We start from the raw sequence: 25,772 nt of genomic DNA on the forward strand, positions 1-25,772 counted from the left end.
TTGTTTTGCTTTCAGGAGCTGAGTAATAACCAAAATAGTTCCAGTGTCTTAATTATTTGTAATTTTCATTTCTTAGTTGGACTTCATTTCAATATAAAAACCTGGATTGAGAATCACGTGGTAAACAAAACTCTAACAAGCAACACTGAACCCAATTCACTTTACCAAAGAAAACTGAGAAATAAGAAAAAAAGAAAAAACAGAAAAAGAATGGATATTATTCATACTATTAAAAATATTCACAATTATCATGGAGCTTTCTAAAAACAATAGGCTGAAGGACTGCTTCTGAGGCCCTTTTCAGGCAGGTTTGATTAATAAAAGTATCAGAAATATCTCACTGTCTCACTCACAGGCTGGCATTTTACACCAACCTTAACTGTTCTGTAATGACAGGAATGGATAGAACAGAAAGTGTCAAGTCGAAATACTCTCACCTTTGTTAGCCTTCTATTTCAAGAGTTCAGTTTCTTCACGGAGTAAGGTATAAAAACTTTAACACAATGGCTCACTCTATTAAATCTGTGAGATGCTTAAAGGGAATAATCATAGCCCACATTTAAAAACTGAGAACTTGAAAAACAGGTGTGTTTGCCAGAGGTTTTTTCCCTAAATGACAGAGTACATTCTGATTGTCCCCATGATTAAACTTTCACAGAGTATTTCCATGTAGGCTCAGGAAAACACTGTGGCCAGTATTAAGATTTTTCTTTTCAGGTGTGGGAGTAAAATTCATGGTGGAATATGCAGGACAGAGATTCATTTATTTTGCCATTTAACTAATACATATATTAAAGCTTTTATCACACATAAAATCACTGCTCTAGGCCTTGTGGCCCAGGCAGGAGTAAAAATCAGATATGGAGTCCACCAAGTCAGAAGGTACAGGGTAAATACCTGGCGTCTGGTGAGACATACAGATATACCTCACAGCACACAACAGAAGTGAGTGAGTGCCAAAGAGATCCTAAGAAAACAAACTGGAGGACTGTGGGAGCAGTAGGGGGTGTTATCAGGGAAGGTAAATTTTATTCCATGATGGCACAGAATATATTTGCCAAAAGAGAGAATAGATTTGCATATGAAGATAAGGTCAAAAGACATTCCAAGTAAACAGAGAGAAGAGGGACATTAAGAGTGGAAAACCTGGGGAGATGGAAGAATTCAGGGGCAAGTGCAGAGTGCTTCATTTTGGCTAGAGAGTCATTTATAAGAAGGGGAAAAAGGGAGGCTAAAGTAAAAATGAAAGCAAGTAACCAGGTTATGGAGGGCCAAGACTGAATCTTCTCCTGTTGGCAGTTTTTTAAGGACTGGCCTGACATCATCTGTAGCTCAGCTGGTAAAGAATCCACCTGCAATGCAAGTGACCACAGTTCGATTCCTGGGTTGGGAAGATCCCCTGGAGAAGGGATAGGCTACCCACTCCAGTATTCTTGGGCTTTCCTGGTGGCTCAGACAGTCAAGAACCCGCCTGCAATGTTGGAGACCTGGGTTCGATCTCAGGGTTGGGAAGATCCCCTGGAGGAAGGCATAGCAACCCACTCCAGCATTCTTGCCTGGAGAATCCCCATGGACAGAAAAGCCTGGCGGGCTACAGTCCACGGAGTCACAAAGAGTCAGACACATAACTGAGCAACTAAGCACAAACTGACATCATCTGAGCTCGGCTTTAGCAAAACTGAACTGGAAGGAGCAATCAGAATGAAAACTGAAGTAGGACAGAAGCAGATGCAGAGATGGCTTAGGAGGTAATAGCTTAAGAAAACATTTATGTGGCCCTAAAATTGTGAATGTTAAAGCAGACAGGGCAAAGGCAAGGATTAACTTTAATGTGAAAGCCGCAGGAGTTGGCAAGCAATTGGACATGGCTGGCAAAGGAAAAGGGGTCAAAGATGTGCTCTTCTCATGGGCTAGAGATTCTCCCTGGCTGTGAACTATCTCCGAAGCTAACTCACTATAAGGATTCTTTGTGACAGTATTGGAGCTAATTTCAAAATACAAAGGAAAGAGGGAAAGAAACATATTTTGTATAACTTAATCATGTATTCAAATGAGATAGTACGAGGAAGTGATCCCAAAGTCCCTTCACTATTTTGTCCTTTTTTCTTTCCCTCTAAGTTTTTGGAAGTGAATTAGAGAAAACGTGCCTGTCATATAAAAGCCCTTTTACTGACAAATGTAAAATAAAACTTAAGGGCCATCTGATCATAACTTTTCCTTTTTAATTCCAGGCAACAAGGCACTGAATATAAAAGTAAACTACCCAAAGTTTACCACTTGGGTAACCACCCAAGTGACGGCTGCAATCAGCACAGGGCAAGCAGTCCGGGTAAAGCAGCTTTGCTCTCTAGAGAGCTGTGGCTTCAGATCCACTTTCTGTCAAAATAAGGAGTTCGACTTTTGGACATCAAGTGAAATGCAAGTCCAAGCCCAAACACTGTTACCAGAAGAATTGATGCTTTTTAACTCTGGTGTTAGAGAAGACTCTTGAGACTCACTTGGACAGCAAGGAGATTAAACCAGTCAATTCTAGAGGAAATCAATCCTGAATATTCACTGGAAGGACTGATGCTGAAGCTCCAATACTTTGGCCACCTGACACGAAGAAACGACTCACTGGAAAACACCCTGATGCTGGGAAAGACTGAGGGCAAGAAGAGAAAGGGGCAACAGAAGATAAGATGGTTAGATTGCACCACCAACTCAATGGACATGAGTCTTGAGTAAACTCTAGGGGATAGTGAAAGACAGGGGAGCCTGGCGTGCTGCAGTCCACGGGGTCGCAAAGAGTCAAACATGACTTAGAGACTGAACAAAAAAGAACAAAACTATTCCTTGAAACATGGCTGAGCAAACTTGTCCCTCATGTTTTTTAGCTTCTTGCTTTAATTTTAGAACATTTTACAACCAGTCTCTAATTCTGTCTAATTTGAGCCAAATCACTTTAGATGAATCTGAAAAAGCAATCACTTGATCAGCACAGAGAAACTTTGGGAAAGAGTCAGGATGCTACCAAAAAAAAAAAAAAAAAAACTCACCCCACACAAACGTATATCGCATACACATAATTTAAGATCAGAACAGCTAAAATGACATAAACCAACTTAATCACTTTATCATACAGAAACAAGTATCTTCTTTCAGCAAGAAAGAAGTTATTTTACTCCTGAATCAGCAAAGGAAAAAGATGAAAATCCCTCTCTAGGGGAAAAAACAGATTGTTGAAGAACACTGGAAAGACTAGAGAGAATATTTTTCAAAAGGTTTTAGCAAGAAGGGTAGGATATGTTTCTCAGGTTCTGAGATAGATTTTATGACTCTTGTTCCAATTATAAAAAGAGAAAACTTTGGCCACTATAACTCAACTCTATTGAGGATTAAATAAATTTCTGCAAACTATGAACATAACGTTTTTACAATGTTTTGGAAAAGCAATTTCAAGCACAGGACTTTTCTTTAATATTCATTCAACGTCTTTATAGAGTTTCTGCAATAAACCAGACCATATCTTTGGCACTGGACAAAATCGCTTTTTCAAACTTAAAAATCTTCAAAAATATGTATGCGTACACATAAATAAATGAATAGTAGCTTCTCAATATCATAAATGATATATAACAGATCCCTCTTCATTTCAGTTATATAGCATTTCCAATGTAGTTACACATTTTATGTTTTTGATGTCATAATTTACCTCTTTTTATACTGTGTGTCCATTAACAAATTATTGCAGCTCTAGGTATTTCCCATACTTTTGTCCTTTAAACTTTATACTAGGGTTAATTTTTTAACACACTACTGTAATACAGTATTAATGTATTCTGAATATGATTACAGTTATGTTTATCATTGTATTTTACATTTTCATGGTTTTTTGTTACCATTATAATTGGGGTCCTTTCATTTTCAGCTTAAAGAACTTTCAGCCCTTTCCATCAGGCAGGTATAATGGTGATGAATTCCCTCAGCGGTTGTTTGTCTGGGAAAGCCTTTATCAATCCATTCTTTTTTTATTTGGCTGTATGGAGTCTCAGTTGCAGTACATGAGACTTTTAGTTGAGGCATGCAAAGTCTTAGTTGCAACACATGAGATCTAGTTCCCCACCCAGGGAGCGAACCCAGGCCCTCTGCATTGGTAGCACCAAGTCTTAGCCACTGGACCACCAGGAAAGTCTCTGTATCTCCATTTCTGAAGGACAACTTTACTGGATAAAATACTCCTAGTTGGCAGTTTTTTTCCTTTCATCACTTTGAATGTATCACCCCACTCTCTCCTGGCCTTCAAGGTTCCTGCTGAGAAACCCACTGATAGCTCTGTGGGGGGTTCCCTGTCTTTAAGGAATGTTTTTCTCTTGCTGCTCTTAAAATTCTCTTTGTCTTTGATTTTAGACTGTTTTATTATAATGTGTCTTGTAGTAAATCATTTGGGTTAAAATCTGGGGAGAAATTATGAGCTTCATAAATTTAGATGCCCAACTTTCTCCCCATATTTAGAAAATTCTCATCCATTATTTCTTTAAATAAGCTTTCTGCTCCCTTCTCCCTCACTTCTCCCTCTGGGACTTCAATAATATGTAGTTGTTTCTCCTAAAGGTATTTCATAGTTCACATAGGCTTTCTTCATTCTTTGTCATTCTTTCTTCTTTGAACTCCTCTGACTGGATAATTTGAAATGACCTACCTTCTGCTTCACAGATTTTTTTCTTCTGCTTGATCCAGTCAGACACTGATGCTCTCTAATGCATTTTTTAATTTCATTCATCATATTATTCAGCTCCAGAATTTCTATTTGGTTTTTTTTTTTTTGATTCCTGTTTTTCTGTTTAACATTTCATTTTGTTCATATATTAATTTTTTTTAAATTTCATTGAATTGCCTGTGTTTTCTTGTAGGTCCCTAAGCTTCCTTAAAATTACTCTTTTGAATTCTTTTACTGGGAACAATTGTAGCTCTCCTTTTTTGGGGTGGGGTGTTAGTTACTGCAAAATTATTGTGTTCCTAAGTGGTGTCATTTTTCCTTAATTTTTCATGTTTCTTAGAGTCTTGCATTGCTCTCTTTGCACTGAAGAAGCAGTCACCTACTCTAGTCTTTACAGACTGGTTTTAGGAGAAAAAAACCTTCCAGAGCCTTGCTAGGAATCTGGAGACTTTTTCAAATCTTTTCTATGGATTCACCTATTCCACACTTATTGTTCCTTTTTGTGAGTGAATTCTTAAGACTGTATGCCTTCTGTGGATCCTGCAAAGCCAGGTCAAATGATGACAGCCTCCCATTTTGCTTTCCCTGGGGCAGCCCTGAATGCTCAATGTTCATGTGGTCTCTCCCAATGCTGCAGAGTCCAGTTGGCTTTCCACTTGTGCTCACCAATGGCTGCAAAGGTTAACTGTCTTTGCTTCAGGGGTGTACACAGGGAGCTGGCCAAAGGGTAGAGTATGGAACTATGAATGGATGAGGCACCGGGGGTGCTCAAACACTCTCAGTTTTCCCTGTGAAAGAAAGCATCGGTCAGGAAGGTTCCTATTGGCATTGGGCTGTACCACCTTGTGGAAAGGGTGATGCAAGTAAACCAAAACTGTTCCTGTTGCCCTCTTCAAGGCATGCAATCTCAGACATTTTCCCCCCACAACAGTAGGCTGAACTTCTCTGCTGGACCACCAGACTTCCACAAAGGCACTGCTGTCCACGGGTGATTGTCAAAACCAGGTACTCTTTGTGGGGAGAAAACAATGGTTGTTGTTGTGCAGTCACTAAGTCATGTCCGACTCTTTGTGACACCCCCCGCCATGGACTGCAGCACACCAGGCTTCCCTGTCTTTCACTGCCTCCCAGAGTTTGCTCAAATTCATGACTACTGAGTCAGGGATGCCATCTAACCGTCTCATCCTCTGCTGCCCCCTTCTTTTGCCTTCAATCTTTTCCAGCATCATGGTCTTTTTCAATGAGCCGGCTCTTTGCATCAGGTGGCCAAAATACTGGCATTTCAGCTTCAGCAACAATTCTTCCAGTGAATATTCAAGGTTGATTTCCTTCAGGATTGAGTGGAGAAAACAATAGAAACTCTCATTGCCCCATGTGATGATACCATTCTTCTGCAACCCAAGAGACACTCAGCTCACTGATGCTCTGCTCAGGACTATAGTCATTTCCTAGTCTGCAATGAGTTTGGGCTCTTCCGCCTGATATATTAACATATGTGTAAATAAATTAATTTTTTTCTCTTTCTCCCCAGCTTATCAGCTTCACATTTCTGTTTATAAAGCTTTCTAGAACCTCATCATCATCTACTTTTCTTTCTTCCTGTTTGCTCTGGGATTGGGAAAAAAAAGCTAAGCAAGTTTGTTCTCAAACTTTAATAAAGAGATTTTTAATATAGGCCAAGTATTATACCTGTGACTTGAGTAGATAAATATCATTTATATCACTTTCATAATTTTTAATGCCTCTTTCACTCCACGATTTAGGTGCAACCAGGGAGAGCCACCTTATTAGCATCTGTATCATCAGTGCCTAGAACTATATCTAGTTCTGTGTTTTTTTGAAGATAGCTGATAAGTATTTTGAATAAATGAATTTTCAATTTCCTGTCAAATTCAATAGAGCATCAGGCTCATGACAGTACAGTTATATGAAGGCTTAGAATGCTTAGATATTAGGAAATTCTGCAATAAACTAGTTGCATGACTTAGGACAAATCACTTGACACATCTTGGTTTTACTTTCTTCGTCAGTAAAATAAGAATGCTGAACTACACAAACTCTAAATTTCTCATATATATAATATTTTAATATTCTTATTTTGATTACTCATAAGCTACTTTTTCTTAAATAATTTTATTTTTCTTAAATAATCATGATACAAAATAAGTCACTGCCAGATAGGCGTTTTGGCTGGGTCCTGATCTCTCACTGGCAAATACTATAGGTCTTCTTTTCATTGAAAGGAGGGTTGTGAAGGGTGGTGGCAAGCAAAAGGTTCTATTTAAATTTAACATTTAAACTGCCCCGTTTTAATTTTTATTTAAATTTTTTAAATTTCCCAATCTCAGCATTTTATCTATAAATTACAGGCTCTCCAGCCAGACATAACTGAACAATATATTTCAGTAGTTCACAAGGGTAGAGAAAACGGTCACAGAGATATGTCTTGGGTAACTGGAAGACAACCTTAAGGCATCTACTGTGCAACATGTGGAAGAATGATAGGAGACAGGGGAAGAGAATATACAGTAAACAGACTGCCTCAAAATTTCACCTCCAGAAGGCTCTGTGAAAGGAAGCAGGTGAAATGGTCCCATAGTGAATAAATAAATCCTGCTCAGCTTTTCCATCATACTCTCTTTACCTGTAGAAGAGAAGCCCACTAACACCAAAAGGCATGCTAAGCATACATTGACCGAATATACATTAAAACAAAAACTGAGTACATACTCTGCATCCAGCATTGTGCTAAGGGACAAGAAAGACAAAGATTATTCCAACACATCCTCCACCTGTAAGTGCTCAGACTGGTTAGAGAGAAAAGAGAGTAAACAAACCATAAAACACAGCATAATTACTATTTTAAAGTAAGTATATCCTACCACTTAGGCACAAAGAAAGGACTTTTTTCTGGGAAAGCGATCTTTAAGCCAAATCTAAAATGATACAGACAAGCTGATGAGGACAACAGAGAGGAAATCCAGGCAGAGGAAATGGAGTGTGCAAAGTCAGGCAAGAGTGAAGCTGAGTGTATCCAGGGAATGACAATTGTTACAGCATTTGTGGGGCACTGGCAGTCAAAGAGGAAAAGCCTGGGAGGAGAGCAGGAGCTGTTGCGTGCCATACCAGGGGGAACTGTACTGTGTAATGAACATATGGGGAAACAATGAGGAATGTTAAGCAACATAAAAAATATGATTAGCAGTCAAGATAGGGAAGAAGGGATGCTGTCACCCATGCTATAATAAGAATCAACAAACATCCCTTCAAGGTTGGAGGAAGTGAAGGGTTAAGGCAGAATTAGGAGTTCAGAAAGATTCACAGATGTTACCATTTGTGTAACAGTGGCTCCATTCAGAGGAACAGGAAGAGAAGAGAAGGGAGCTGGATTAGGAAAAAGGCAACAATGTATTTGGACAACTGTGAAGGCCAAGGGGCCTGTGCAACATGCAGGTACAGTCAGAACTAAAGGCCTGGACCTCAGGAGAACAGCATCTGCGAGAGATAAAGAATTGAGAGTCAATGTTCTAAGTGAAACAATGTGAGTGGCTGAAGTCACCTTGGAAGATAATGAAACATGAAATTAGATGAAGGCTGAGAAAAGAATCCTGGAAAATTCAGAAACTTCTCAACCTGTAAGTATTCAGATTATAGACAAAACCATGAACTGAGAAGCCACTCATCCCCACTCTCCCATCCCCCATCCACTCCCTGCAAGAAAGTGCTGGCTCTCCTTGCTACCAACAAATGATGCTAGAACTTACTTTAGAAGATTACCACCGTGGAACAACTTTTCACATACCTATTAAACTCCAAGGAGTAGAGCTTCTGAATCAACATCTAAGTACAGATAGATAAAAAAAGAAACCAGGAAAGAACAGCACCATGGGAGCCAAAGGAACAAAACATTCTTCAGGGGAAAAAAAAAAAAAAAAACAGTGATCATTGCATACATATATCCATTCAGCAAACAGACAATCTAGGGGACTTCCCTGGTGGTCCAGTGGTTAATAATCCACATTGCAATGCAGGGAACACAGGTTCAATCTCTGGTCGGGGAACTAAAATCCCGCATACTGTGGGGCAAGAAAGCCCATGTGCCACAACTAGAGAGAGCCTGGGTGCTGCAACTAAAGGTTCCGTGTGCAGCCACTAGGACTGACGCAGCCAAATAAATTAATACAAATAAGTAAATAAAATTAACAATCTACAGAGTACCAGAAACTCTAGGTGATAAAAATTCAATACTGAACAAAATATAATCCATGTTCTAATAGCCACAGCAAAATCAAGTATGAGAAAAACCAAATGTTTTCCTTTAAGTTTGGTCTTTACGAAGATTACAAATAACCTACAGGAATGAGCTTAGGCAGCAGACTAAAGTGGGCTGACATGTGTATAGGAAAAGTGAACTAGAGAAAGCAACAGGTACAAGCTTCGTGTCAAAAAATCTTAGCTGGGAACCAGATGGAAAGGCAGCACAAAAGATCATTAAGAGAACAGTTTCAAAAAAAAAAAAAAAGAGAGAGAACAGTTTCTAGCTGTGCGTAATACCACACCAAGAGGCCCATGACTCCAACAGCTTACTATATAAACACTCTGACTCAGACACATGCATATGACAGAAGAATAACTGTTTAAACTGACTCTTTAATACATTTACCAAGATAGAGAGGCCTAAAGTATTAAAATTACATTTCAATATTATTAATTTTGATTATTAATGACTCTCTGACTACAATTTGGTCTAAGTCACATTGAAAATTAGAAGGCAGTCACGAGGTCAGAAAACTTCAATCACATCTGAGGAAGAAGGAAAATGAATGAGATACCTCAGTGCAGTTTGGGATTAAAGACAGGCATGGGGCCAATTACCTGTTGAAGAGAGATGCATGACATATTTTAGAACTGGGTTTACAAGCCCCTTCAAGACATGCTGGAGAAAAGGGAGAAAATGTTAGGAGTGGGAAGAGAGACATGATATGGTAGAAGTAAGTATTTAAGCACAGCTCTCATCAGAAAAAAACTGTTTAAAAAGTCTAGCTGATGCAAGTCTGAATGAGTTTTATTATTCCAGCAAATAATCTCCATATATTTCAAAACAGCATATGACATGAACTATGTATACACAGTAGGAAAAAGAGTTCCTATTCATATCAAGTGGGAATATGTAAAGACAGGAGAGCAATTAGAAGTCAGTGTAGGACTTTCCTGGTGGTCCAGCGGGTAAGAATCAGCACTTCCACTTCGAATGTCATGGGTTCAATCCCTGGTGGGGGATCTAAATTCACATGCCGTGAGGTGTGGCCAAAAAATAAAAAAAAAGTCAGTGTATAACCAAAAAGAACTGACTCACATTGGTATCTAAAATTCTCATTTTTGTAGTAACAACTTGTAGAATGTATTAATATAACAAAGGCTGGAAATCTTATGTGACTTTTAATATCACATAATCAACTTCAGGTATTCATAAATATTAATATCTGCCTAGTGAGAGAAAAACAAGCCTCATCTTATTTGGATAGTTCAGGAACTGCTACCAAAAATGCACAAACTAATTTACTACAAAAGCAAAAGGTGAAAATGATTTCACCCACTCTAACCAATACGTTCAAATCTTACCTTTTTCTTTAAGAAAAAAAAAGACTTCAAAAATAACTAACTTCTAGTATGCCATCAATTAAAATAAAAAAAAAGTTCCTCTGGTATTTAATTTGTTTGGTAGTGATTTGTTAACATATAAGAAGTAATAGCCAAAATGAGGAAATAATGAATTAAGTTTTCTTTTAGAACAAAAGTGCTTCTATATTATGAATTTGGCAAACCTGCAGAGATGGAATTTATATACCCACCCCCTCTCCCTTCCCCAACCCCTCAATTTGTACACAAGCCTACAGTTCTTCAAGCTGACAGCACACAGCTAACTCTCCAGTTAGGATGACAGAGCTTGGAAAATCAGGCCACAAGGTTGCCACGTGGACTCTTTAATTATCTGTCTGGCAAGTTTGCATGATGTCCTACTCCCCTCTGTGATCCTGTCATATATCACCTGGTAGGCAAGATAAGGGAAAGGTTAGCAGGGTTTTCTACAAAAATATTTGATCCAAATCACTAGGAATGTGGGAAAAAATGCAGGCACTCTTCTCCATCTATGTCAACACTGTCATCGAAACATTTACTCAGAAACTTCTTGGGGCATGGAATTTTTTTAAAAGTCCAGTGTCAATCATGACCCAAACCATAAGTGCTCACTTACAATTTAAAAACAATTCTTGATCCTGTTCCAATCAACCTCTCTGTAATGCAAATAAAGGCGTTTTTCTGAAACAGATAGTTATGAATCTTTCATTCACAACAGCTAACAAGAACCACATGAGCCGAACACATTGTGGGGATCATGTCAGTGGTGTGTAATTCGAGCAGTGTGTTAGGAAGTGCTGGGCTCCACCAGAGGAGGAGGCCGCAGTGCTGCTTCAAACGAAGGTCTTCAAGTTACCCACATTTCAAACTCCCAGTAAGACACATTTCGCCATCTCTAAAGATGACCACTTTACAACCAGCCTGAGGTCTTCAGCATGACTTCATTTTATGAATAATGGTTTCTTCATTCCTAGGCATTTCCAAGAAAAGAATACTGAGTAGTGTCTATAAAACTAATACAAACCATACTTGTCTGTTCTGATCTTAAGCTGACCTTAGCTGAAAAATCTTTCAAAGGGAGTGCTGGTATACCATAATTTTTCCCAAAGCTGTTCACAAATAACAAATGTTCTTCTGCAGGGTGACTGCAAAATAAAATGTAATTTGAAAATGTTATTATTTTATAAATCCACAATATTGGGCTGTGTTGAAAAATATAATACAAAATGTTAATATCTTCACTCTCTTAGAAGTGAAAAAGAGAAAAAGAAAGAAAAGGAGACAGATGAAGGAAGGCAGGGAAGAAGCCAGAAAGGTTATTCTTTATTTTACACATTTTTGACCATTTACATTGAATCTGATGCTTCTTTTAAGTTTTTTATGCTTCTTCTAATCTAGATTTTTGACACTGTGTACTCTAAGGTTAGCAACTTTGTCTGTTTTGTTAATTACAGTAATTATTGCTACTTAGTAATGCAGGCATTTATTTAATATTTCTTTATTGAAAAATAAGTTTCACTAAATGAAACAAAATTATTTTCTATTAAATAAAGCTGTATATGTCCAAAAATGTTAGATGAAGGAATTAGATTGGGTTGAATTAAGCCAATGTGCTTGCTAATGGTTTAACCAAATCCTTAATCTCGCCTAACTATCTCATATATGCATATCACAAAAGGATCACTGGAGAAAGTTGAAATGAGTCAAACAAGATCTATCACAACAACGACTAACAAAACTCACCCTCACAAACAAAAGACCTTCCAGGATGTATTTTGCTATATTCATTATACATTTGTATACATATTCCTCTTCTGTAATTTTCCTTTTAAAGGAAATGTTACCACAGTATTATCCTTCCCATGGACAAAGGAGCTGGCAGGCTACAGTCCATGAGGTCACAAGAGTCAGACATGACTTAAGTGACTAAACCACCACCATCACATTACCGTTCCCAGTGACTGTTAGGACGGACAGCAGTAACAGAAGCTTACTAAGAATAAAGGGGAAATAGGAAGCTAAGGCGGAGAAGGCAATGGCACCCCACTCCAGCACTCTTGCGTAGAAAATCCCACAGATGGAGGAGCCTGGTGGGCTGCAGTCCATGGGGTCGCTACGAGTAGGACACTGAAGTCGCTGCGAGCGACTTCGCTTTCATTTTCACTTTTCACTTTCACACATTGGAGAAGGAAATGGCAGCCCACTCCAGTGTTCTTGCCTGGAGAAGCCCAGGGACGGGGGAGCCTGGTGGGCTGCCGTCTATGGGGTCGCACAGAGTTGGACACGACTGAGCGACTAAACAACAACAGGTATAGAGAAGGTGTGAGAGGGGAGGCTTTGAGGGCAAGATGAGGGAACCTTTAGTCCTATTTGAAGACCCTTTAGAACACCATGGACTTTTCCATATAAAAAAAAAAAAAAAAAACTTTTTTACATTATACAAATTTACCTGACAACTATTTGAATTGAAATTCTAAAATTCCCTGTAGTATTAAGGGGCTCCTACAAAGCAAAATGTTTTTTAAAAAGTCACTAGCATATACTCTAACATACAAACAAAACCATGGTGGATCTTTTCTAATTAGTACAAAAACTGAGTGGTGTTCAGATGCATTCCAGCTGAAGTCAGTCACTGTGAATGTACTTAGTCTGGACAAGATTTCATTATCTTCATAATGAGACTTTACTACTTCCAAAATACTTTACTTACTACCCAAATAAGACGGAGGTGATGAGGCTTCAATCTCTCCTTTGTTTCAAACTCTCTGGCAGCCTAAACCTAACCTTCACTGTCAGAACCACCATGAATGTCTCTTTTATTCAGATTTCACTCATCACAGCTGAGATCTCACCACGCAGTGAAAAAGTCTGAATGGTAACTGAAAAGATAGCAAAGTTATGAAAGATACATTTTCAACTAATGCCATTTGGGCCCTGAAAAAAAGTGGTCAGACACTGGGGCTGGAAGACAGAATAAGGCAGGAAAGAGGGAAGTAGGATAGAGAAGGGGTATTGAGGAAAAACTCACATGGTCATTTATCTGCTTCAAGAATTTTATAGGACTGTTTTCTTCGTGATACTATGGAAAGTCTTCAGATTAAACTGAAAAACGTGAAATACAATCAAGTGCAAGGACACTGTAATAAATGGTGCTGAAACTTTTGTTTTGGTCGTTTGGATAAGAAATATATGAAAAAGTAAAACAATAGAAAAAGATGGTACTTTAAACTCAGTTTATCTTATAATGCTGCATAGCAAATATGCTAATATAGAAAAATAGAAAAATAATTACTCCTAAATTTAAAGAAGTTATAAATGCTTTTGTTATTATTCTTTACACATTATACTTAAAAACAGAAGAGCTAAGACTTTAAGCAAATCTGTGAATCCACGAACGTTAAAAAATAATTAAAAACACCCTCTTTAATATATATACTTCAGGCATACATATTAATTCTACACCTTTATATGCATGAGTATCATGTGAATAATGCTACAAGATTTGGCCTGATGACTAGATTTTTATCACAGAAAGAATTCCATTGCTTTTAAATTATTCAGAGTCTAACAAGGCCCCACAAAAGAGCTAAATAAAAAAACTACCAACAAAACCGATGTTTTCTCTTGACTAAAAGGATCCTGAGATATAAAAAATATCTAACCTAGCTTATAGTCCCCAAACTAAAAAGATTTTATATCAGAAGTTCTGATAATGCAGATAAATATACTAAAATAATAAAGACAAATCAAGAAACCCTAAAGATAGGGTTCTAAATCAGTATTTCTGAATTAAAGAGCAATATTTTTAAATACCAATATACAGTTGTTCATAAAACAAAGTTTTCAAATATACTGGAAAGAAAAACTGGAAATTACATATATACACATAAACACACAGACAAGATTAACATGCTTATTTGGGGGAAAAAATCTATATAGCTATAATAATGTCTTATTTTCTTCCATATGAAAGTTAAATGTATCTGCTCTCTCTTTCATCATAGTTATATCTTTCTCACATTTAAAATATGCTCACAATCATCTTATTATATGTTCATGTCTAAGATTACATTAACTCAAAATGTCAAAATTATTGTAGAAAATTAAATCATGTTCAATGTCTTCTCAAAAGTAATGCATTTCAAAAAAAAAAAAAGGTAATGCATTTCATCCACGTATTTCTTTATGAATTTGTTCTGCTGCTTATATTTTTTAAACATTTATTTTCTAATGAAAAATATTAGAAACAATTACAATATTACAAAACATTACAAATATTAGAATCTGAAGAAAAATCAGAGTATTCAGTCATCACAAATGTTATATTTCAGACACTGGAAACATTCTATTGTTGCATTAAGCCAATATGTCACTATTGGCTTTCTATATCAATAATATGCATATATTTCTAGGAAAAGGAATAATATTCTAATGGTGATAGAGAAGTAATTGCTAATTGTGCTAATAAAAAACTTTCTACATAAAATGAAATTCATATCACTAGCCTTTAACAGAGGACTTTGAAAAATATCTTTTTCCCTCTACTTAAATATAAACTTCTCTTCCTTCTATTGAGCTTCATGTTCTTTTCTTTCTCCTTAAATTAAAATCACAATTTTTCAACTGCAGAACTCTGACCTCTTATCAATTCATAATTGATTCACTGAACAAATTACTCTAGCACATTCCTAAGTATTATGTTTCAGGTTCTGGTGAAAAACTGTTCATGGTTCTTAGAATTTTGGATTGACTCAAACGGGACTAGATCCCACTTCATTAGGATATTAGATTCTTATGTTGCTATGCTACTAAATATAGGACTTCCCTCGTGGCTCAGACAATAAAGAATCTGTCTGCAATGCATGAGACCTGGGTTCGATCCCTGGGTTAGAAAGATCCCCTGGAGAAGGGTATGGAAGCCCACTCCAGTATTCTTGCCTGGAGAATTCTATGGACAGAGGAACCTGGCAGGCTACAGTCCACGGGGTGGCAAAAAGTCAGGCATGACTGAGCACGAACACTTTCATGCTACTAAATACAAGAACACTTTGATAATAAACCACAGTGGAAAAATATGTGTGTGTATATACATATATATAATTCATCTGTATGTGTATGTCTCTCTCTATATATATATGTATATACACATATATAACTGAATCACTCTGCTTTACACTATAAACTTATATTGTAAATCAACTATACTTCAATTTAAAAAAAAAAGAATGATCTGAAACTATCACATTGTTAATCAGCTATACTCCAATATGAAATAAGAAGTTTTTTTAAAAAAAGAATGGTTTGAGACAGGACTTGTGATTTCACCCAAACACACAAGTGCTCTTTCTTAGTAAAATCACTTGAGTGTCACAGGGCTGAAAAGGAACACAAGAATTTATCTGCTACATAAAGGACTACATTCAGAAATCACATGACTAGGAGAAGGCATTCATGCAATTCTTCTAGCAGGTTTGGTACCCTGAGTATCTCCTACTCCACTTTAATGACTACTCTTTTGTATTGTTATTCATAAAAATGAAAAGTAACTGGTTATTCAGTTCTTTCTAATAATCCTCGGGGCTCCATCTGTGAGAACGTGCAGAACTCCGCATCGCTCCTGTCATGCCAACCCATTCTGCACACGTCACATGTATTTATCTTTCTGCCTGGAATGCCCTGGAGTCCTCTCATTCTTGACCTCAAAAATTTATCCTATAATAAAGCCAAGTGTCACATACCCAGTAAAGACTTTCCTGACTCCATCAACAACAGTGAGCCTCTCCCTTCTTCTATGTACTGAGATATAAATATAAATGTGTACATTTTTTCCTCTTGTTCACTTAACCTCCTCCCAACAACTGCATCAACGGTACTGCTATTGTTTCCACTTCTAACATAAGGAAACTAAGGCAGATAAGGTCTCTCTGATTTCAAAGTCCATTGGTTGCTTGTTTGCTTAATACATACTCCATTTAGCTCCACACTCTATTGAGATGGTTGTCTGGTTGCCTCCATTCCCTGGGTTCCCTGATGACAGAAGGCAGAGATCCTGATTCCTCTCTGTGTGTGCAGTGTCTGGCACAGAACAGATACTCAACAAATGCTCGATAAATGATGAACTGAATGAACAAATGAAAAATAATTACCTTCAAAGTCCCAGGTGAAGAAGAGTTCGTCTCCTTCTAAACATTCTAAAGATTCTTCTATAAAAAGCATGATAGTGTGCTGATTTCATCCAGCAAACGTTTTGGGAGTGGGTAGCACATGTGATGTGCTTAAATATCAATGAGACACTTTCTTGCCCTCAAGAAACTTAATTCAGCAAGGCATAGGGATAAACAAATAGCTAATGACACCAATGCGTGTTCTACTTTTTCTAATCCCCCGCAACTTCCACTCTTGAAAGGAACCTCATTATTTACAGATGTTGCAATACCTCATAGCTCTGGGTCAGTGGGATGTAGATCCATCAACATTAAAAAAAAAAAAAAAAAAGAATCTCCACAGATCTCAAAAACACAATCTTCTGAGGCATTCGCAGTTAAATCAGTAGTCATTTAAGTACTATGTTAAAGAAAAGAATAAAATCAAAGACACATTAATACTACCCTAGCACTTTTTCAGTTACTAGAGATAACACCAGCTTACTAGAGCTGTAACATCAGTAACATCAGTTATTAAAGATTCTTTACCAGCTGAGCCACGAGGGAAGTCCAAGAATATTGGAGGGGGTAGCCTATCCATTCTCCAGGGAATCTTCCCAACCCATGAATCAAACCAGGGTCTCCCACATTGTAGACAGATTCTTTACCAACTGAGCTATCAGGGAAGCGAGATAACACAAGAAAGCTAAAAACATCGGTTTTAGAGCCAGAAAGATCAAGATATCTATCCAAACTCTGTCTCTCTCTCTCCCCATGCAGACCACAGGCAAGTCATTTTCTCTTTATGAACCTATTTCTTACCTGTAATATGGAAATAAGGAGACCTGCCTTCAAGAGCTCTTGTGAGAATTAAAAGAGATAATGTATGTAATGCTTGCCACACTAAAGGTGCTAGTTTTATAATGTTTGATCTAATCTAGATGCTTCTTGAAGAGTTCTGGTTCTATCTGTAATATAACAATACTGCTGGCCCTAGTGTCAACAACAAAAAGTGATGACCAAATGAAAGGTACTTGAAAAAAAAAAAGTCACTTGAAAAAAAGGAAAGAGAGTCTCAGGTTTCTAGATGGTGTGGATATCATCTGTCCCTTCTCAGCATACACCCTGCAAATCCCTTATTTTGGACCTTTTCTGTGAAAACCAGAACTTTATTATTTCTATGATTAGATTTAAACTAACTGACATGTGTTACTCAATTAGCAATTCTCATTTCCACAAAGAAGAATCTTTGAGTTGCTGAGAAAGAAGAAAATGAATTATATACGATGTCCAGGAATCAATCTTGGTATATAGTCTAAAGTCTGTGCAGTGTTACATTTTGGTTTTCCAAGTCCATTTCTTAACTGTTTCTTTTAACTGATTTTGCAAAACATGTAAAAACAATCAAATAAAACACTGTCCTTTCCACTGTAAACCTAAATTTATAATCTACTTTACTTAAAATATCACATTTACTAGCTACTGGTACAACTTGAAACCCACCAGGAAAAAAAAAAAATGAATATAGACACAGACTTTACTCTTTGTATAAAAATTAACTCAATATGGGTCACAGATCTAAAAGCAAAACACAAAACTATAAAACTGTTAAGGGGTGGGAAAACAGAATAAAATTTAGGTAGTCTTGAGTTTGGCAATGAGTTTTTAAATGCAACACCAAAAAGCCTCTCCATGAAACTGATAAGTTGGCCTTCATTAAAATTATTTGCTCTGTAAAGACGCTATTAAGAGAACAAAAAGACAAGAAAAATACAGCTGCAGAACAAGTATCTGATAAAGCACTTGTACCAAAAATATATATAAAGAATTCTTAAAATTCAACAAGAGAAAATGGGACTTCCCTGGTGGGTCCAGGGGTTAAGAATCCACCTTGCAATGCAGGACACACAGGTCTGATCCCTGGTCCGGGAACTAAGGTCTCCCATACCGTGGGGCAGTCAGGCCCCATTGCCACAACTGCTGAGCCCTTGCACCATAAAGCCTATGCTCCACAACGAGAGAAGCCCAAGCACTGCAACTAGAGAGTAGCCCCCACTTGTCACAACTAGAGAAAGCCTCTGCGTAGCAAGGAAGACACAGCACGGCCAAAAAAAAGAAAACAGAGATCTATTCAAAAATGGGCAAAAGTTCCTAACAGACATCTCATCAAAGAAATATACAGATGGGAAACAGCATATGGAAAGATGCTTAACATTAAATGCCATTAGGGAAAGGGCCAATTAAAGCAATGAGATATTCCTATGTACTTATTAGTACAGATAAAATCCAAAAAACTGATAATATCAAATGTTAAGAAGGATGAGGAGCAAAGGGAGCTTGCATTCACTGCTGGTAGAAATGCGAGATGTACAGTTGCTCTGGAAGACAGATTGGCAATATGTGACAAAGCTAATCAGAATCTTACCATATGATCCAACAATTGTGTTCCTAGGTATTTATCCAACTTATTTGAAAACTTTTGTCCACACAAAAATTTACCCATGAATAATCATAGCAGCTTTACTCACAGCTGCCAAAATTCAGAAGCAAGCAAGATACCCTTTAACAGATGAATAGATACAAACTGTAGATACATCCATACAATGCAATAATATTACATGATAAAAAGAAATGAGCTATCAAACCACAAGAAGACATGAATGAACCTCCAGTGCACATTCCTAACCAAAAGAAGCCAATCGAACAAGACTATATGATTTCAGTGATATGATATCCAGAAAGGGCAAAACTACAGAGACAGTAAAAAAAAAAAAAAATCAGTGGCTGCCAGGGGAAGGGTTAAGGGAGTGATATGTGAAACAGAGAAGATGTTTAAGTGTTGAAATTATCCAGTGTGATACTTTTGTAAATAAATAAAAGAAATTACACATTTGTCAAAACCCACAGAACTTCACAGAAGAAAGAGTGAAACAATATATGTAAATTTTTTAAAAAATCACTTAGAAGGTCTGGGGATCCCAGGATGGAATTTAGGATGTAACAAAAGTATCTACTTGTATCATAAATGTGTGCAACAACCTCACTACAAAGGATAGGAGGGAAAGGAGTGGCATCTCTAAGAGAAGTGGAATCTGTAAAAGGAACAGCACACAAGCACTGTACTCTAGTTGATAAAGCTGTTTCCTCCTCTTTCTAAAGAAAGCACAGGTTAACAATTTTGATACTGTTGTACACACATAATGGGTTTGAACAATTAAGTGGCAGATGGTGAAAGCCAGGTTTCTTCTCCCTGTTAGAGTGAATTTACAGATAAGCGAGGAAAGAAATCCAGAATGATATAGGTGGTAATGGACTAGGCAGAGTAAGAGACAACCATATGAACTCATATTTAGCTTAAAATAGATATGCATGTGGAGGAGACGGCACTCCAGTCCCGTATTCTTGCCTGGAGAGTTCCATGGGCAAAGGAGCCTGATGGTCTACAATCCATGGGGCTACAAACAGCTGAACTGGACTGAGCACATGCACACAGATACACATGGTTACAGAGAGAAACATGCATAGCTAAGTATATATACAGGCATTTGTATACACTTACATGCATTCCCTGCTGTCAGACGAGAGGTTCCAGAAGTAATGACACCTCAGTAGCAGCAAGAATACCTAGAGTCTGTGATGACCTAGAGGGGTGGGAGGGAGGGGCATATATGTATACATATAGCTGATCCCCACTGTTGTACAGCAGAAATGGACACAACATTGTAAAGCAATTACACTCCAATTAAAAATAATAATAATTAAAAAAAAAAAGAATACCTAGAACCCAGATCTTGGCTTCTAACATCATTTCCCAAGAAGATGAAGCAGATTCTTTCTGGCTAACCCGAGGGCTGGGGCAGGAAACAGAAATACACAAGATAATCATGGCACATCTTTTAATGTTAGAAAGTAAGGAAAAAATTTTTTTTTAACTTACATTAATAGAGAGATGTCAAAGGAAGACAGGAACCAACTGAAAGAGTTCACAGTGTCCAAAACTGAAACAATTCGGGGAACAAAATAAAGTAGAATTGGATTCCAACCCAAAGTACAAATATAAATATACCCAGGAGTCCAGACCAATATAAGCAAATGATTGAGTAAATTAATAAATGGAGTGTGAGTGAAAGTCGCTCAGTTGTGTCCAACTCTTTGCGACCCCATGGACTATACATGCAGTCCATGCTTTTCTCCACGCCAGAACACTGGAGTGGGTAGCCTTTCCCTCCTCCAGGGGATCTTCCCAACTCAGGGATCAAACCCAGGTCTCCCGCATTGCAGGGGTATTCTTTACCAGCTGAGCCACAAGGAAAGCCCAAGAAAACTGGAGTGGGTAGCCTATCCCTTCTCTAGGGAATCTTCCTGTCTCAGGAATCAAACCAGGGTCTCCTGTATTGCAGGCGGATTCTTGACCAACTGAGCTACGAGGGAAGCCCTTAATAAATGGAGGAAAGAGACAAATCTTCCATGCAAAAAAATTCCAAAAAATGTATATAAATACTCTACCCTCAAGAAGGAGAACCGTAATTCTCCACTTCTTAAGTACAGGCTGTTCACAGTGACTTCCTTCTAAGAAACAGCATTAAAAGAAAGAAAAAAGAGCGATTTTTTTCAGTGCAGAAAACTACTACTACTGAAGCCAGGTGATCAAGATCAATATCAACAGTGATAAATCATGTCTGATAGTGAAAGTCACTCTGTTGTGTCTGACTCTTTGCAACCCCATGGACTATACAGTCCTTGGAATTCTCCAGGCCAGAACACTGGAACGGGTAGCCTTTCCCTTCTCCAGGGGGTCTTCCCAACCCAGGGATCGAACCCAGGTCTCCCGCATTGCAGGCCGATTCTTAACCAGCTGAGCCACAAGGAAAGCCCAAGAATACTGGAGTGGTAGCCTATTCCTTCTCCAGCTAACTTCTCGACCCAGGAATCAAACCAGGGTCTCCTACATTGTAGGCAGATTCTTTACCAACTGAGCTAGTAAGCACCCTTTCCATTATGTGATAAAAGTAGCACTGTACCTTAGTGATCTTCCTCTCAAAAGCCCAAAACCTCAATCTGATAAGGAGAATAATATTCAACTAATTCCTATAAAGGGCATTCTCCAAATACCTGACCAGTACTCCTCAAAACTGTAAAGAGCATCCAAAACGAGGAAAGTCTAACAAGCTGTCACAGCCAAGAGAAGCCTAAAGACACGTGACAACTAAGTGTACTGTGGCACCCGAGATGACAGCTGCTGGAAAAAAAAGGCGCATTAGATATAACTAAGGAAATCTAAAGCATAAACTTTTGTTAATAATAATGTACCAATGAGCGTCCCTGGTAGCTCAGTGGTAAAGAATTCGCCTGGCAACACAGGAGATGCAGGTTTAATCCCCGTGGCAGGAAGATCCCCTGGAGAAGAAGATGGCTACCCACTCCAGTATTCTTGCCTGGGAAATCCCATGAACAGAGGAGCTTGGCGGGACTAGAGTCCATGGGGCTGCAAAAGAGTCCAACAGGACTCAGTGACTACACAACAATGTACCAAGACTGTCTCATTGATGTAACAAATACTAATGTAGGGTAGTAATAAGAGGGGAAACAATATGGAGGTATATGAGATGTCACTTTACTATCTTCACACTTTTTCTATAAATTTGATCTAAAAAATAAAATGCTTTTAAAAATACCATTTAAGAATGTATCTAGAAAACACTGAAGAGGCTGCAGTAAAGCATAGAAGAACCTCACACCTTCCATGGATACACTAAACCTCAAATGTTTACAACTAGTCCATTACAGAATTCTTCTGAAGAAAATATTTTCAGTCACTAACAGCTGCAAACAATTTCACACAGTAATTCCCTGCAGGGATGTACCCTAAGTGAAGTGCTTAACTAAAATTAAAATTCTTTTTCCTCTTACATACCATTGCAGATGTCTGAAAGTTTGGAATTATCATTAACTTCTATTTCCTTCTGATGACCCAAACGTAGTTGTATGCTTAATACAACTCCGAAAAGCTAACAAACTTTAAATAAATCAAATCAGTGCTAAAATATCCATCTGACAAAACTTCAAACATCTAAACCAAGACCTTAAGAAAAACCATCATCTTTTATTCTGGATACTCTTAATGCATTTCCTTATATACATCGTGGTTCAAGTGAGCTGCTGCAGAATTAAAGTAGGTAAGTGAAAAAAAAAAAAACAGAAGAGTCCAGAGAAGAATAAAAAGTAGTGGGTGAGGATTTCCCCCGTGATCCAGTGGTAAAGACTCTGCCGCCACTGCAGGGGGGCATGAGTTTGATTCCTGGTTCAGGAACTAAGATGCGGCATGGCCAAAAAAAATTTATAAATTTTTTTAAAAAGTGTAAAGTAGTGGGTGAACACGGGTGTAAAATAATGAAAGAAAAGGAACAGATTACTATTTGAAATGTATCACATAAAATCACTGAAAGGAAAGGGCAGGAAGCCTATGTCATAGCATAAAAAAAAAAAAAGAAACTGGTATCTGTAAAGTATTAGCATAGACAAAAAATTAAAAGCAGGAAAATCTAGAGACAAAAGTAAAATAAAAATCTTTACATTTGATCAGAAACAAGCCAAGTGTTCAAAATTTGGCATTAGATTCCCAACAGGGAACAAACAAGAATAAACCATTTTGAAGAAACTTCATGCTAAATACAACTTAAAATATTCCTCCAATATTAGTAAAAGGATGAAAATTACTATACAATGATATTCAATGACACTGAAAAGTGGGAGAAAAAAGATTACAAAGAGGATGTATTAAATATTGTGAGTTATCTCACAACACTGGAATTAAAAGCAAGTTATCTTTCCTTCTCGTCTTCTATGAAGAGAATAACTTGTGGAATTTTTAGAAGTCTTAATTTCTGAATTCTGCACTAAAGGCAGTCTATAAAATGTTACTATATTTGTGATACATTCTACCCTACCCTTTACATGGCAAGTCTACAAAGTGGGTTATTTTTCAAATTGCCAAGTGAAAATGTGAACCCATGACCAAAAAGTTCCCACACCAGCTACATAAGAACTACAGTAATATGTCCAGAAAACTCCAATTCCAAATAGAAAATAGGTGAGAAAGGATAACACAAGTCTTTAATTTTCAATGACCACATGATCTAAATTACCGGTTCACACTTTACAAAACCCAGTTCCCTGTAGAAGAATAGTATCCTTTCAATGGGAATACATTAGAAGCAATACACAACACAGTTACTTTGTTGTATGTATATAAAGAAGACTTCTGGGAATCCCAGTTCTTCTATTCCAACCCCCCCCCCAAATAAAGCCAAAACCAAAGTAGTCACAGGCGCCTCAAACCAAGTTTTATCTGAACTCTTCAGATATTAGCTACTCCTCTTATTATCTGAGGTGAGGACTGAAACCGTCAAAAGAAAAGCAATAATACATTCCATGGAAATACATTTTGTAAAGGTGAATTCCAATTCCTAATGCTCTAGCACTCTTGACGCCTAAGGGGTTCAAATCCTCATACCTAATACAGCATCCTACCCCCAAAGAGAGTCCAGCGAGGCTGTGGGTACCATGGGGAAAGGATTTGACAAACAATGCAAGCGAGGGGACGATCCCTGGCAAGATTCTGCCTACAGGGAGTCCTTGAAAGGAGAGAAGAAAGTGAGAGCGTAGGAGGAGCGGGCAGGGTCTTGGAAACCCACTCCGAAGGCATTTACTGACAAAGACCCCAGAAGGGCCGTCTTCCCAAAAGTAAAATGGTGAGTGAGCCGAGTGAAGCCGCTAAGAAAGGAAAGTCACCAGGAATTAGCAGTGACAACTACGCACAAACAACGAGCTCCCTCGAAATTGGAGGGGTATGCGATGGGGTCTTGTTGCAAAGTGTCAACGGAAAAGACCACACACTCTCCCCCCTCCCCCCGCAATGTGGGGACGGGGAGGGTAGCTCTATGAAAGCCCAAGTCTCAGACAAGCCGGGAGAAGAATATTCGGTTCTGGAGTCGCCCGGAGGACCAGAGAAACGCAGGTGTACCTGCGGAAGCTCAGGTTACCGGGAAATATGACAAGGACCGTGTGCGTCTCCTCCGCCCACCCTGCCGGAGCCCCGGGCGCAGAGGGCGGGCACCGGCTCCGGGCGCCCGGGACCCGCGCGCGGACTCGCTCCGGAGGCAGCGCCCTAGCACACCTGGCTCCCGACACCAGTTGAAAGCAGTCAGAGTGAACGAAGGCGGACGCGGCGCCTGGCACCGCTCCATCTCGGCACACAAAGGCGGGTTTTGAAAATCGACGGAAGAGTCCGAGCCGCGGGACCCCGGTAGGCGCCCTTCTCCGAGGGGCTCTTACCTCGGATCCGCCCTCGGGGCCGCGGCTTCCCCGGAGGCGCCTCGAGCCCTCACCCGGCGGGAGGCGGCCGGGAGAAAGCCCCCGACCCGGACCGCTCCCTCTCAGTCCTCCGCGAGCCGCCAGCCGCCGTCGGCGCCCGGCCGAGGAGAAGCGGTCTCCCGGGGCGAGCTCAGCGCCGGCCTCGCGCTCGGCGAGACCGCCTCGCCCGCCGCCGCCGCTGCCGGGGAAGTCTGGAGCTACACGCCCGCTCGCCGGCTCGCCCGCTGAATCGGCCGCGCGCCGCGCATGCCCAGTGCTCCTGCCGGGAGCGAGCGCGCGAGCGAGCGCCGCGCGGCCCTGAGCCCGGCTCCGCTCTCCGGGTCTTGGCGGCAGCCGAGCCGCCGAGTAACTGGTCGACCCCAGCGCGGGACGCGAACGCACCAGGAGGCCGGGTGGGCGGGAGAGGGGCGGGAGGAGAGAGGGCCGGGCACCGAGCGCAGCTGTCAAGGCCAAGATCAAAGTCGGACCGAAGTTCTGAGCCGCCGACGGGTTTCCAGAAGTGCCCTAGCAGGACCGACTAGCAGCCGGGAGGCGCTGGAAGGGGAGGAGAGCAAGAGGTTTGCCCCGGGCAAGAGTGGATGCTCCGAGCGGAGGGAGCGCCCCAGCTCCTGGTGCTCACGTCGTGGCCGCTAACCTGCGAACCGTAAACCCGGCGCACCCAAAGACCCTCCAGCATCTGTCTTCCTCCCGGGACCCTCCCACCTATTTTTCCCCTTTTGTCGCTTCTTTTTGTTTTTCTCCCCAACTCATGCCATCAACTGGTGACACCCAAGGGGGCCTCTCTTCGGTCCCTGGGAGTCTCCAAACTGCCGGTCCTTAGCTGCAAGCAGCAAGACCAGACCCGCTTCACATGCCTGCCTGCGATGCTATTTTTTTCTCGTAGCTCCTGCCAAGAGCCTGATGTGGTTTGAAATAGT

The 25,772-nt window shown here is 39.5% G+C and overlaps 1 protein-coding gene across 3 annotated transcripts in view; it reads right to left on the bottom strand.

The window, feature by feature from the left end:
• The window catches only part of EPS8 (epidermal growth factor receptor pathway substrate 8), a 199,593-nt gene extending 174,508 nt beyond the window's left edge, over window positions 1–25,085 (bottom strand). For 2 of the 3 annotated variants that reach the window (XM_043882568.1, XM_043882570.1), the window contains exons 1-3: window positions 24,817–24,973; window positions 20,260–20,333; window positions 20,042–20,123 (exon numbers count right to left, since the gene is read on the bottom strand). In XM_043882568.1, the coding sequence (XP_043738503.1) occupies window positions 20,042–20,047 (6 nt within the window). In that variant the 5' untranslated portion in view covers window positions 20,048–20,123; window positions 20,260–20,333; window positions 24,817–24,973. Of the gene's footprint in view, window positions 1–20,041; window positions 20,124–20,259; window positions 20,334–24,816 lie in introns of all 3 variants that reach the window. The other variant, XM_043882575.1, reaches the window with a different exon arrangement.
• Window positions 25,086–25,772: the final 687 nt, after the last annotated feature.

This window comes from Cervus elaphus, chromosome 22, assembly GCF_910594005.1.
Source record: "Cervus elaphus chromosome 22, mCerEla1.1, whole genome shotgun sequence".
Classification (NCBI taxonomy): Eukaryota; Metazoa; Chordata; class Mammalia; order Artiodactyla; family Cervidae; genus Cervus; species Cervus elaphus.